General features: G+C 36.8%; 2 protein-coding genes across 22 annotated transcripts in view; both read left to right on the forward strand.

Moving 5' to 3' along the window:
• Positions 1–16,043, forward strand: part of LOC106089068 (small conductance calcium-activated potassium channel protein) — a 965,076-nt gene that overhangs the window by 863,457 nt on the left and 85,576 nt on the right. The gene's annotated exons all lie outside the window — the stretch shown is intronic.
• LOC131997208 (uncharacterized) lies at positions 1,241–3,328 on the forward strand. Its single transcript, XM_059367782.1, has 2 exons — positions 1,241–1,540; positions 1,680–3,328. The coding sequence occupies exons 1-2, from the start codon at positions 1,241–1,243 to the stop codon at positions 1,707–1,709; spliced, it is 330 nt and encodes a 109-aa protein (XP_059223765.1). The 3' UTR covers positions 1,710–3,328.

The raw sequence follows: 16,043 nt of genomic DNA on the forward strand, positions 1-16,043 counted from the left end.
AAAATAAAATAAAACAAAATAAAATAAAATAAAATAAAATAAAATAAAATAAAATAAAATAAAATAAAATAAAATAAAATAAAATAAAATAAAATAAAATAAAACAAAATAAAATAAAATAAAATAAAATAAAATAAAATAAAATAAAAAAATAAAATGAAATAAAATAAAATAAAATAAAATAAAATAAAATAAAATAAAATAAAATAAAATGAAATAAAATAAAATAAAGTAAAATAAAATAAAATAAAACAAAAAAATTAAAATAAAATTAAAAAAAAAGATAAAGTAAAATCAAATAAAAAAGTAAAAAAAAAAATAAAATAAGTAAGGACTGGCTAAACTCGGGCGAAGCCGATTTTTTGATACTCTACACCACGTTGGATAAAATTTGCCTAGTGTAGGAGACAAAGTGTTAGGGTAATCAAATTCATTATAAGTGAAAATCGAGCGACGCATACCATAACGAACTGACCAATAATGACCAATAATGTCAAGACTTGTTATAGAATTTCTGGTACAAAATTTTTTGAGAATCGGTTTACAAATGACAATAGAATTTAAATTTTAGTCCAAACCGGAAGCTAAATCTGAATCGATTTCTTTGAAATGCACCAACAATGTCTAGACTTATAAGGGAATCCCCTCGTGCAAAATTTCCTGAGAATTGGTTTACAAATGACGATATAATAGCAATTTTAATCCAAATCGAACGAATATATAAATGGGAGCTATATCGAAATCTTCACCGATATTTTGTAATTTCAATATGCTTTGTCTTTAAGCCCAAGAAAATGCTTGTGCCAAATTTGAAGACGACCGAATGAAAAATGCGACCTGTACTTTGTACACAAATAAACATGTTCAATTCGATTTGCATACGGTTGTGTTTTTTGGCCGCTCCTGATTGTTTTGCTGCAAAGTCAAGCTATACGTTCATACACATCACTATAGACGCTTCAAACTATAATACAACCTTGGCTGTTTCATCGATGACGAAATTGGTCCTTATTGAAGAATAGTTCTACGCAATTTTGCATTTATTTTTTCATCTTATTTGCAAAACTATTTCTAAATCACTGGAAGGCGCCCACATTTTTCACTAACACAAGGAGTAAAATACAAACAACAGCTGGACTGCTCTATCAAACCTATAACTGCCGGACAAATCGATAATCATCATACAGCTGGTAAAAGAAATAATCGTTATCGAAAAACACAGGGTGCACTGCAATACTAAATGAGCAGCAAGCGCACTCTTTTATCGACATCACCTGATCATAAAGAACATACACCAAAAAAATACGCGCCGTCCCTAAATATGAGTGTAAGCAGTCATCAAGACGTGTTTACATGGAGCAAACTATGCGAAGTCCTGGACGACAAATTGAAGGGTGTAGCAAAGAAAGAAGATCTGACGGATATCAAACATGAAATTGAAGAATTAAAACATGAGAATTCTAAATTAAAGGAAGACATAAAGAAATTAACAAACCGTCTAGAACTAGTTGACCAGAAATCGAGAACCACAAATATCATGGTGAGTGGACTATCCTGTAATAATATCCCGGCCGCAAAAAAGAAGCTCGCCGACATCTGTAAAGACGTGTTGAATGTAGATGTTACCGTCACATACACCAAAATGCTATCCTCTGGAAAATCTTTTGTGTTTACACTAGGTACCGCCAGCGAAGTCCAAAGGGTTTTAAATGCTAGAAGTAACCTTAAGGGACAAGCAATTTTTATTCAGAAGGATTACACTGCAGCTGAACAGTCTATTAGATACAATCTCAGGCAAGTTAGCAAAGTAATATCTAAGCATAAAAAAGATGTAAAAGTACGGCTTGGTGAATTTTGTATCTACATCAACGATAAACGCTTTACTTGGTTCAATGGAAAGATACGTTCTTCCGCTACAAACGATGTAAAATTTCTAGAAGATATATTAGCTGAATGCGGTTTTAGTTGTGAGGTTGTTTGCAACGAAAACGTAGTATTAAATAAAAACGATAACAATCCTTATGTACAATAGCTAGCTGATTCGTGCCATATAATAGCTTATAACGTTTGTAACCTTGAAAAATCGCTAAATTTTGGAAACTTTATAACCTTTTTAAATAAGTTTGATATTTTCTTTTTGTTTGAAACCCATGTTGTTGCTAATAAACAAACTTATTTCTCATCATTTTTTCAAAATTATTGTCTACACTGGGTTGAAGCAATTAAAATACATAAATCGGGTCGTGCTAGTGGAGGTTGCCTATTCGGTTACAAAAGAGAAATGAAAAAGAAATACAAGCTAAACTTTACCGAATGCAATAGCCATACAATGCTATCTGTGAATATTGACGGAAATTTATTCCAACTTATCCCGACCTATCTGAATAGTACGAGCTGGAAGAACGATGCAGATAAGTTTGTATCATTTTTGAGCAGTCTAAATCCAACCAGCTTCTGTATTATGGGAGATCTAAATGCAAGAATAGGTGAACAACAAGTCCTGGACGAAAATATAATCAGGGACCAACCTCATATAAATGTAATTAGGTGCTCTAAAGATAAGAATATAAATACACAAGGGAGACGGCTTTTGAATATGATTGAGGACATAGGTGGTATTGTGGTAAATGGAAGGACTTTAGGTGATTTGGATGGAAAACTTAGTTTCTTTGGTGTAATGGGAAGCTCATTGATAGATTACTGCATTTGCTCATCTGATTTGTTGCAATATATTGAGAATTTTGCAATACTTGCTAAGCCGTTTTCAGACCACATGCCCATCTGTCTCCAGCTTAAAATCCCAAAGCATTCTAGCAATGTGACTAAACAGAATGATACTAGAAGACTTTATTGGAGCGATAGAAATATGACTCAATACGGGTTAAATCTGGGTAACACCCCAGTGAATGGATACTACCGTGCAGATATGTCTGTGGACGACATGATCTGCGGTATAACGCAAAAGATTAGACAGGCACATGTCAAAAACACAAACAGGAAATTTTTTGAGCCTAAACAGCCGTGGTTTGATTGGACATGCTTCCGTTTGCGTTCAGTAATGCGCAGGAACCTTAAAGCGTTTAGGGCTCTCCATACTGATGTTAATAAGAAAAGATATTATTCATCGAGAACCAAGTTTCAAAGACTATGCAGTAGGAAGAAATTGGAATATTATAATGAGAACCTCAGAAGACTGGACAGAGTAACGAGTAGCAAGGATTGGTGGAACTTGTCGAATTCATTGAAGAATAGATCACAAAATTCAAAAGGAAATCTTAATGCTGATGATTACATGGTACATTTTAAGGCATTACTACTTAACCGAAAGGAATCCGTGAACATACACTGGTGTTTGCCTTATTACGTCGACCCATTCCTTGACTCTCCCTTTGAACTGTGTGAACTATTCTTTGTTATTAAAGGGCTTAGAAGAAATAAGTCTCCAGGGCTGGATGGAATCCCTTATGAGTTCTATAAATACGCTCCTCGCAATTTTCTAGAAGAAATATTGGCTGTCTTCAACACTATATTCCTTAATGAAAGGATTCCGTTATCTTTCAGAGAATCTACCTTGATACCGTTGTTTAAAAAAGGTGACGTTAACATTGCGGCTAATTATAGGGGACTTTCACTTCTAAACACTAACTGTAAGATCTTTAACTCTTTGCTTTTGAATCGGATATCTGCTTGGATAGAAAGAAATGACATTCTAAATGAGTTCCAGTCTGGGTTCAGAAAAGAGTACTCCACGCTTGACAATATATTCAATCTGGTTAACATTGTTAATTTGAATAATTTGAAGAACAAGGCTACCTACGCTTTCTTTGTAGATTTCTCATCTGCTTTCGATCTGATCCCCAGAAACAGCTTATTTTATAAATTGTCAAGCTATGGACTCTCTACGAAGATTGTGCGGATATTGCAACTATTGTATGAAAATACTACGAGTAAAATCTGGGACGGAAATGCATTCTCAGATTACTTTTCGGTGGAAACAGGAGTGAAGCAGGGTTGTACACTCAGCCCAGTACTGTTCTCTTTATATGTTAATGACTTACCCGATTCTTTACCAGGAGGTGTGAACGTAGCAGATACTAACATTAAAGTTCTTTTGTATGCAGACGACATTGTCATTCTGTCTGAAACTGCAGAAGGGTTACAAGATATGATTAACGTTCTTGAGGAGTATTGTTTGACATGGAGTCTGAAGGTAAACCTTGCCAAATCTAAGATACTTATTTTCCGGAAGGGCACAAGAGTCGCTAGAAACTTGAATTGGCGGTTTGGGAATCAGAATATCGAAATTGTGAATAGTTACACTTACCTTGGTGTCGAATTAAGTTACAACTTATCATTTAGAAAACATCTTCAGAACAAGCTCACTGCGTCTAAAATGGCGATAAATTCTACTTGGTCAAGATATATTAATCACCCAAAAATATCGAAGGCTAATAAACTTAAAATTTTTGAATCGTGTTCAAAGTCTATAATGTGTTATGCCGCAGAAATTTGGGGATGTGTAAGATATGAGGACGTGGAGAAATTGTTTAGATTCTTTATTAAGAAAATGTTATATCTGCCTAACAATACGCCTAACTACATGTTATATCTGGAAACTGGATTCAATTCACTTTTCTGTTCTACATTGAAGACACATTTTTGCTACATTGACAGAGTACTCCAACTAGACTGTCGACGATTACCACGTATTCTTGCGCTGAAGATCATAGAACTGAATATGTCTTGGGCAGAAGAATGGTCCAATATATGCCAATCTCTGCAATTTTCTTTGCACTACAACGCGACACATTTACCCTCGTACTGGAAAGAAGTTATAGAACTACTTAAATCAAAGGAGAGATTAGATTTTGAGGTTAGGGCAAAAGGCTCACAGTTCCATGACCTTTACCCACAGCTTGAATACACCAGGATACCGGAACTCACTGCGAACTTATCTTCACGTGCTACAAGTATCATTGTAAAGGCTAGAGGCGGGTTACTTAATTTAAATGCTAGATCTTTCAGAGACAATACCGATGGCGTTTGCTCAATTTGTAACACAGACGAAACCGAGAACACCTTCCACTTTATCGGCTCGTGCCCAATATACACAAATCTCAGAATTATTTACTTTAATAAGCCCACACTTAATGTAAACGAAGTAATAAGCATATTGAATGGCACGAATTTTTTATCTCTATACAAATATTTAGAAAATTGTATTAAATATAGAAACTTTATACAAAATGAATTTAACTTTTAAAATAGCACTTTCTCTTTTTTATAGTCTCCAATATGTAAACAACTTTATATAACATAGATTAACATACTATAATCAGCCAACCTTTGGTAATATCAATGAATTATATGGCTAACAGCATTCTTGCTATGCCAGCTTTATAGATTTACAACAACACTGAATTTCAAACCTCTATCATTGTGTACTCAAAAATCTATTAATAAATAATAATAATAACATGAACAGACGGACAGACAGACATAGCTTAATCAAATCAGAAAGTGATTCTGAGTCGATCGGTATATTTAGCTATGGGTGTATTTCTCTTCCTTCTGGGTGTCACAAACAAAATCACTAAGTTGTAATACCCTCTTCTTAGACAGCCAGGCAGCCATTAAATCTCTGGAGAACGTATTTCTCAACACAAAAACCGCTCCCGACAGTCGCAGATCTCTCAACAAAATGGCAGTTCAAAATTCACCTATTCTGGGTGACGGGTCACAAAGATATCCCAGGGAATTGTAAGACGGACGAGCTTGCCAAATCATTTACGAATGGTTGGAGGCATAAATAAATCAGATGTTCGTATCTGGTAAGGATACTATCAACTCATACGTTCGAATCCTATAGAATCACTTTCTAAGTCGATCCCTTAACTGTCTACTGGGTGTTTGTCTATCCATACCTTTGTAAGGTCCCAAATATCTTCGAATATTGAAAAATCTGTTAAAAAAATCTATACAAAATATACCAAACTTAAACTTAATTTAAATTGCTCTCATGAAAATGGCATCTTCCCCCCAATCTTTATAAATAAATTCTCGTAACATTTCAATTTTACACGATTACCATTCAGTAATCCCAATTGCCAACTAAACATTCATAAATTTTAAAGACTTCAAAAAAATAAGAAGACCCATTAGCCCATACCAAGTTGTTTAATGGATAACAAAGGGAAAAAAGCTCATGAAAAACTTGCAACTATTAATGCTTACACTCGAATTTTCCTATCGCTTGTCATTCATCATGGCAGGGTGCTACCACTGTTACATCCGTTTGCCTGCCTGCTGTCTGCCACCATTGTGTGCGAGTGACATGTTTGAAAGGTCGCGCTTTCATGGTCCCTTTTCCCAACAGTTATCTCATTCTTTATTCAGCTTAGGGAGTTTTTTTGCTATTTCAGAAGCGGTTGTGGTTTTCTTTTGCATTCATATCGCATATGATTGATGTCTCATGAGAAATTGTCAAAATCCCACAATAAGCAAAATAAAACCAACGTACAAATGTCTATATGAACTACTGTCATGCACATCTATCCATACAATATGATTTGATATGAACGAACAAACGATGGAATGGATGAATGAATGAACAAACGAACGATTGAATTGGGTGAGACAAGAGAAAACAACAACAGAAACGTAACATTTCTATCTATTCTTGATTTTCTTATACAACCTCAATACAAGGACCCTGGGGACAAACACTCTCATCGCCAAGAACTCACATGTAAGTGCAGTATACAGAGAAATGTCGCCGTAACGTGCAGTTCCTGCCCAGAGGACACCTACCAAACAGTAGTTCTTGGTGATAACTGATGAATACAAATGAGAACAATATTTAAGAAATGTCCAGGTCGAATAAAGCAGCAAATAATAGAAAAAGTAAACTTAAATAAAATAAAATAAAATAAAATAAAATAAAATAAAATAAAATAAAATAAAATAAAATAAAATAAAATAAAATAAAATAAAATAAAATAAAATAAAATAAAATAAAATAAAATAAAATAAAATGAAATAAAATAAAATGAAATAAAATAAAATAAAATAAAATAAAATAAAATAAAATAAAATAAAATAAAACAAAATAAAACAAAATGAAATAAAATAAAATAAAATAATTATTTTAGGTCGAATAAAGCAGCAAGTAAATAATAGAAAAAGTAAACTTAAATAAAATCAAATGAAATAAAATAAAATAAAATAATATAAAATAAAATAAAATAATAAAAAAAATACAATTATATAAAATAAAATAAAATAAAATAAAATTGAATAAAATTAGCTAAAATGAAATAAAAAAAAATAAAATAAAAATAAAATAAGATAAAATAAATTAAAAAAAATAAAGTAAAATGAAATGAAATAAAATAGAATAAAATAAAATTAAATTAAATAAAACAAAACAAAAAAATTAAATAATAAAACATAATAAAATTAAATAAATTAAATAAATTAAAATAGAACAATAAACAGCAATCAAAACAAGTAAAAAGGCATTAAGTACGACCGGGCCGAACTTTGGATACCCACAACCTCGGACATATATGTAAACCACTTTTCAGCAAAATCCGGTGCAAATTGCACACCTTATGCCCCATAGCATTTATATCGAAATATGTTCCGATTTGGACCAAATACTAATAGGTACAGTAGCTATATCTAAGAATGAACCGATCTGAAACATATACGACACGGATATCGAAATGCCTAACATAAGCCACTGTGTCAAATTTCGGTGGAATCGAATTATAAATTCGCCTTTTATGGGACCAAGACCTTAAATCGAGATATCTACATGGTCTACATGGCAGCTATATCCAAATCTGGACCGATTTGGGCTAAGTTGGAGAAAAATGTCGAAGAGCCTATCACAACTCACTGTCCCAAATTTCGGCGACATAGGACATTAAATGCGCCTTTTAAGGGCCCAAAACCTTAAATCGATAAATCGGTCTCTATGGCAGCTATATCCAAATCTAAATAAGACAACCCCCTGTCCTCAATTTTAGCAAAAACCGAATAAAAAATGTGGCTTTTAGGGGCCTAAGACCCTAAATCGGAGGACCGTTCTATATGGCAGCTATATCCAAATCTGGACCGATCAGTGCCAAAGTAAAGAAAGTTGTCGAAGGGCCTAACGCAACTCACTGTTCCAAATTTCAGCAAAATCTGACAATGAATGGGGCTTTTATGGGGCTAAGACCCAAAATCGGAGGACCGTTCTATATGGCAGCTATATCCAAATCTAGACCGATCTGGGCCATATTGCAGAAGTATGTCAAGGGGCTTAACCTAACACACAGTCTTAAATTTCGGCGACATCGGACAATAAATGCTCCTTTTTATGGGCCCAAAACCTTAAATCCAGAAATCGATCTCTATGGCAGCTATATCCAAACCCACATAAGAGAACTCACTGTCCCCAATTTCAGCAAAATCGAATAATAAATATGGCTTTTAGGGGCCTAAGACCCTAAATCGGAGGACCTTTTTATATGGCAGCTATAACCAAATCTGGATCGATCTAAGCCAAATTAACGAAGGATGTCGAAGGGCCTAACACGACTCACTGTCCCAAACTTCAGCAAAATCGGATTATAAATGCGCATTTTATGGGACCAAGACTTTAAATCGAGAGATCGGTCTATATGGCAGCTATAACCATATCTGGCTCGATCTAAGCCAAATTAACGAAGGATGTCGAGGGGCCTAACACAGCTCACTGTCCCAAATTTCAGCAAAATCGGATAATAAAAATGGCTTTTAAGGGCCTAAGACCCAAATCGGAGGATCGGTCAATATGACAGCTATATCCAAATCTGGACCGATCTAAGCCAAATTAACGAAGGATGTCGAAGGGCCTAACACGACTCACTGTCCCAAATTTCAGCAAAATCGGATAATAAATGTGGCTTTTATCGGCCTAAGACCCTAAAACGGTGTATCTGTCTATTTGGGGGCTATATCAAGATAAAGTCCGATATAGCCCATCTTCGAACTAAACCTGCTTATGGACAAAAAAAAGAATCTGTGCAAAGTTTCAGCTCAATATCTCTATTTTTAAAGACTGTAGAGTGATTACAGCAGGACATCGTTAAATCGTCTTAGAATTTTACGACGATCCGAAATATATAAACCGACTTCTTGAGCCTCTAGAGGGCGCAATTCTCATCCGATTTGACTGAAATTTTGCACGTTGTGTCTTGGTGTCACTTCCAACAACTGCGCTAACTATGGTTCAAATCGGTCCATATTTTGATATAACTGCCGTATAAACCGATCTTGGGTTTTGACTTCTTGAGCCTCTAGAGGGCGCAATTCTCATCCGATTTGACTGAAATTTTGCACGTAGTGTTTTGGTATCACTTCCAATAACTGTGTTAAGTATGGTCCAAATCGGTACATATTTTGATATAGCTGCCGTATGAACCGATCTTGGGTCTTGACTTCTTGAGCCTCTAGAGGGCGCAATTCTCGTCCGATTTGACTGAAATTTTGCACGTGGTATTTTGGTATCACTTCCCATAAACGCATTAACCAAGCAGGGTTGTCGAGCTTGGTTAAAGTGGTAATTGTATCATAGATGCATTTTCGCAATCAATACAATTCAAATACAACATGCCAACGCACGACCCTTGAAGCCATCACACCTAATATGGTTGAAAAGTCTTCTAACCAAAGACGAAACGCGTCCCGTAGTGGTTGGGTGTGTGTTGCTATCTTGAGCTTTCCTTTTCCATTTGCATCTCCGACCATTGAGCTCGTCTCGAAAGAGAAACAAACATACAAAACTAACTTTGAAAATGTAATTCAAATTAAAATTAAGTTACGATCTTAATCGGTCTTATTTGTATAGCTTTGATTCCCTTTCCTGTTGAAAAATCTTCAGTTTGGACCTTTCATCTGTATTATCATTCTGTTTTCATTCTGTTTTGATTGTTTTCAATGTATCAATTTTTTGGGTTTTTTTTTTTTTTTTGAATTGTCATACTTGTGTTGTGATAGAAACCATTTTTGAAATGTGTCCAAATACAAAGTAGTAGGAAACTATCAATTTCTGATTAATGTCATGGTGTCGTCGTCTTGGACTGCAGCCAGGTTTTCGATAAAAGAAATAACGATAAGTATATTTTGCATAATGACAAAAAATCTATATAGTATACCTTGTGTAGGGCTGGCAAAAAATTCTCTATCAACAATGGAATATCAAGTAACAATTGATTGCATACCAAAGCAGATATTGTCGTTTTTTTCTGCTTTGTAATGTAACAGCTTTTGAATGCATGTCTTTTTATAAAGAATATTTTCTTATATCCAAAGGCGAAGTGATGTTATCTCCGAAGGTTATGCTTTTTTTCGCTTTTGCTCTGAAGATTTTAAGCAACTACAAATTGTTCTCTTTGTGTTGGTTTTTCCCCCATAAGTGATGAAAGTCACCATTCAGTACCGAACACCAATGTTTGTGCAATTCATATTCATAAAAGATTAAAGACGACAGTTATTTAAAAATTCACAATTTGTTCTCGGCATACAGATTACGTTTTTGTTTCTACTGTTACCAACAACCATAGATTTATGATTTGCTCCTCGCCTTCATGTCACATGGGAACAGAAGGTGTGGCTTTCAATAGTAAATTCATGCATTTATGCAAATCCTTTAGAACGGACCAAACTAAAACTCAGTCGAAGGCGGGTATGTGCATAAATTAATGTCGAAGAGATTTTGCAAGCACATTCATGCAAATGCAGCATAGAGATTTGCTTGCATAGTTAATTGATTAAAAGAAATCATTTGTTGTTTTTGTCCTGCTGTGCTCTGTTTTGTTCATTTAACACTTTTGCCTCTTGTGATTTGATTTGACTTTTTGATAGCCATTTGTATTGAATGTATGTTTATCTTTCAGTAAGGGCATGTTTGACTATGCTAATTTATTCCTCGATACTAGTCAGTGGACAGCTCTTCACCTCTCCATCAAACTATTAAATATACATTTTACGATTTGGTTTCAATGGAGAGAAACTTTGTGAATTCCAAGTTAGCACTGAAAGTTAGAGAAATCCATGTTAAATTTATAGACATTGCTTAGCAAGTCAAACCAATTTTACATTTGCTTAAGGCAATCATTTGTGTCTTAAAGCCACCAACTGGCCTATATGGCAGCTAGTATATCGAAAAGAGGAGGTTTACAACCAAATCGTTAAAAAAATCAACCTTGTAGCCTCACTCTTTTCAGAGTAAGACTGCTTCTCAAATGGAAACAAAAAGACCGAAAGACGGACAATGCAATATCGTCTCAAAATATATTGTCTCAGAAAAATGTTCCGATTGCAAACGGCTTGACAATTGAAGAGATAGACTTGATTCCATCATAGCAATTTGGTAGTTTCATACTCATTTCTTACCATTTTTATACCATTGACCACCTATCTTTGTCATTCAATTTGGTAGTTTCATACTCATTTCTTACCATTTTAATACCTTCAACCACCTATTTTTGTCACTCCATCTGCAAATATTGGTCTACGAAACAATAAATCATGTCCCTCTGTCTGTTCTGTCTTGCTTCAACCTCTCTTCTTGTTGCTTGGTTCAGTTCTGTCTGAACCCAAGGTTGTCGGACATAGAAAAGCGGAATTTAACCGTAAGTCTCAGGTTGTGGTTTGATTCCACTCTGATTTATGCCTTCAGAACCAGGACATCGTTCTCTGTAGGGGGTTTTTTGCATCCAATTCCCTCAGTTGGGACCGATTCTGGTGTCAGTGTGCAATACATAGCTCATCCATCGATCAAAATTCGAGTTTCGCCACTGGCCAAAGGGACTCAATGTTAGCAATTGGCCTAGCAAAAACAAGTAAAAAAGCGTTAAGTTCGGCCGGGCCGAACTTTTGATACCCACCACCTCGGGTATATATGTAAACCACGTTTCATTAAAATCCGGTGTAAATTGCATACCTTATGTTCCATGGCGGTTATATCGAAATATGTTACGATTTGGACCAAATACTAATCGGTACAAGTCATTGTTCAATTGTGTATAACAAAATATTGGTCTTTTTAGAAGCTATAACTAAAAATAAACCGATCTTAACCATATGCGACACGGATGCCAAAAAGCCTAAAACAACGAACTGTCCCAAATCTCGGCGAAATCGGACAATAAATGCGCCTTTTATGGACCTAAGACTTTAAATCGAGAGATGGGTCTATATGGCAGCTATATCCAAATCTGCACCGATCTAGACCAAATTGACAAAGGACGTAGAAGAGCCTAACGCAACTCACTGTCTCATATTTCGGCAAAATTGGACAATAAATGCGCCTTTTTATGAGCCCAAACCCCTAAATCGGAGGATGGGTGTATATGAGAGCTATATCCAAATCTGAACTGATCTAAGCCATACTATCGGAGAATGTCGAGGGGCCTAACACAACTCACTGTCCCAAATTTCAGCAAAATCGGATAACAAATGTGGCTTTTATGGTTCTAAGACCCTAAATCGGAGGATCGGTCTATATGGCAGCTATATCCAAATCTGGACCGATTTGTGCCAAATTGACGAAGAATGTCGAAGGGACCAACACAACTCACTGTCCCAAATTTCAGCAAAATCGGATAATAAATGTGGCTTTTATGGGCCTAAAACCATAAATCGGAGGATGGGTCTATATGAGAGCTATATCCAAATCTGAACTGATCTGAGCCATACTAACGGGGAATGTCGAGGGGCCTAACACAACTCACTGTCCCAAATTTCAGCAAAATCGGATAACAAATGTGGCTTTTATGGTTCTAAGACCCTAAAAAAGAATCTGTGCAAAGTTTCAGCTCAATATCTTTATTTTTAAAGACTGTAGCGTGATTTCAACAGACAGACGGACGGAAATTTCTAGATCGTCTTAGATTTTAACGCTGATCAAGAATATATATACTTTATAGGGTCGGAAATAGATATTTCGATGTGTTGCAAACGGAATGACAAAATGAATATACCCCCATCCTTCGGTGGTGGGTATAAAAATTATAGAAATTTGGTTTAATAATAAAAATGCTACTCCACCCATCCGAAAGCATAAGCTTGTCCAGTTTTGGTTCTAGCAGTTTCCATTGAGCTGCTCTGATTAAAACTGAGATTCCGCACAAAGGCTACCTTCTGGGTTATAACACTCAGTTGAGCTTTCCACGCCTGTTGTCCAGACGGTCCCGTCTTGGACGCGAATACCGGGCAATGACAAAGAAAATGCTCTAACGTCTCACCATCTTTCCCGCATGCCCTACACATGCTATCACTTGCCGCACCGATTTTACTTAAGTGAGCTCGTACTCCTCTGTGTCTCGTTATGATACCAATTGCTATACTGACCTCCTTCTTACCTCCTATCAGTAATAGCATCGTCTTCTCACGATCTGGATCCCCCCATAGGATTTTCGCCGTCCTACCGACCGTTTCGCTGTTCCACAGGGTTGCCTATGCATTCATCGTCCACGCCCTTAACTCGGACTGCGTCGACCTGAAAGGCATTGGGTTAACCAAGTTTATTGACGATAGTCCTCTGGCCTACACCGCCAAATCGTCTGGCCTTTCATTCCCCCTTATTCCGTTATGGCCCGGCAACCAAACGATGCTGATTTTGCCATCCTCAGAGAAGACGTTGATCTCCTTCTTGCACTGCAAGATTGTTCGTGAGCCCACCGCCCGGTTGCCTTTATGGCAATTTTACTGTCGGTAAAGATGTTCACACTCGACTTCCAAAAAAATGCAAATATTGCCCAAGAACATTTCACTAAGGAACAGGGGCAAATTTCTCACATATCAATGAGTGCAGTCCGATTCAAGGTGAGGCTCAATGTTAAGGGGCCTCCCTTCAAAGCTGAGTCCGAACGGCGTGCCGCAGTGCGATACCTCTTTGGAGAGAAGTTTTACACGGCATAGTACCTCACAAATGTTGCCAGCATTAGGAGGGGAAAACCACCGATGGTCTCGCCAGGATTCGAATCCAGGCGTTCAGCTTCATAGGCGGACATGCTAATCTCAACGCTACGGTGGCCTCCACACTCGACTTCCTCCCTTTGTTTAAATCCACCATAGGCGACCATAAAGTGGAATTGTTTATAGGAGGAAACTCCGTACTTTTATACCCATCACCATAGGATAGCGGGTATACTAATCAAGTTATTCCGTTTGTAAAACTGCGAAATATTGATCGGCGACCCCATGGAGTTTATATATACAATTGATCGTCTCCACATTTTGAGTCTACCTGTCCTTCCGTCTGTTCATCCGTCCGTCTGTCTGTATGTCTGGGAGAAACATGATAGCGGTCGAACGCTTTAAAAATTTGCACAGATACATTTTATTCGTGTAGGGATTGCAAATGGGTCATAACGGTTCAGATTGAAATATAACTCCCATATAAACCGATTTGCTGATTAAGTCTCCTACGCCCCTGAAAGTCGCAATTGCTATTCGATTTTGCTGAAATTTGGTTCGTAATGTTTTTCTATAACTTCCAACATACGTGGTAAGTATAGTTGAAATCGGTCCATAACCTGATATAGCTGACATATAACCGATCTCCCGATTTGACTTATTAAGCCCCTAGCAACCGCAATTATTGCCCGATTGGGCTGAAATTTTGGACCTAGTTTTCTGTTACGGTTCCCAATAATCGTGCCAAATATGGTCTGAATCGTTATATCACCTGATATAGTTCTCATATAAACCTTCTATGGTTTGATTTCTTGAGCCCCTAGAAGCAGCAATTGTTTTTCGTTTGATCTGAACTTTTGTAAAAAATGTTCCGTTATGGTTTACAACAATCCAAATGGGTGCCTCGAAGAGTGGCACGAAACTCTTCCATATGGAGAAAAATGTCTCATTTGCTGTGACAAGGATTGTCAACAGGTCCATATCCAGATTTCGTTTCTCCTGCCCATTTCTTGATCTCACTGATGGTGGGGGGTTTGTGACTTTCTTCAACTCCACTATAAGCGGAAGAGAGCTGGATTCAGTAGCTTCGGCTTCTTTCGAAGTCAAGGTATGTCCTCTCGTGTCAAACAACCATACTCCAATTTAGCCTAATGAACCCCTATTCCTTTTCACTCATACCGACAAAATTTAGTTTTCTATGAACAATCTCGTTGATACGGATTCCTCGCTTTCTTTGCCTATGACTTTAAGTAGAAACTTGCTATGAAGATGGCCTTCACTTAACATTTCTAAAGTCAGCGCACTCTGTCTTGTGTATTCGAAGTGTGCAGCTGTCGATTTCTCAGTAGCCCACTGATTGCTTGTTGACCCCTAGAGAATGTCCCCGCCTTACCTGATTTGTGAATTCCGACTCTACCGAAGAGGGAGATAGTCCAGATCTTCACCGGACAAAGTGAAATCTTCAATCATTCCCGCTTCATTCATATATCACTAATATTTTTTGCAGCTTCTACAGATTTTCAAGGACGAGTGACCCCTTTCTTCACAAGTCACTCACTATGAGATCAAGAGAAGCCGGTATTACTCTGTTGATTGGAAGAACTGGATACGGGGCATAGAGTTTCAGGGTGATTTGTTGCCGAAGGATAGGTCGGTTGCTTTCCCCGCTTTACCTGATTTGTGGATTCCGACTTTACCGAAGAGGGAGACAGTACAGATCTTCATCGGACAAAGTGAAATCTTCAATCATTCCCGCTTTATTCATACATCACTGATATTTTTTGCGGTTGTGCAGCTTCTACAGATTTTGCAAGGAAGAGAGAACCCTTTCCTCACAAATCACTTACTGTGAGATCGAGAGAAGCCGGGCATACTTTGTTGAGCGGAAGGACTGCATATGGGGGCAAGGAGTAGAGCTTCAAGGTGATTTGTAGCCGACAAACAGGTCGGCTGCTTTCTTTCATATATGTCTCCTATTTTTTTGCGGTTGTGCAGCGTCTACAGATCTTCAAGTACGAGTGAACCCTTTCTTCACAAGTCACTTACTGTGAGATAGAGAGAAGCGGGGCATACTCTGTTAAGCGGAAGGA

This window comes from Stomoxys calcitrans, chromosome 4 (genome assembly GCF_963082655.1).
Source record: "Stomoxys calcitrans chromosome 4, idStoCalc2.1, whole genome shotgun sequence".
Lineage (NCBI taxonomy): Eukaryota > Metazoa > Arthropoda > Insecta > Diptera > Muscidae > Stomoxys > Stomoxys calcitrans.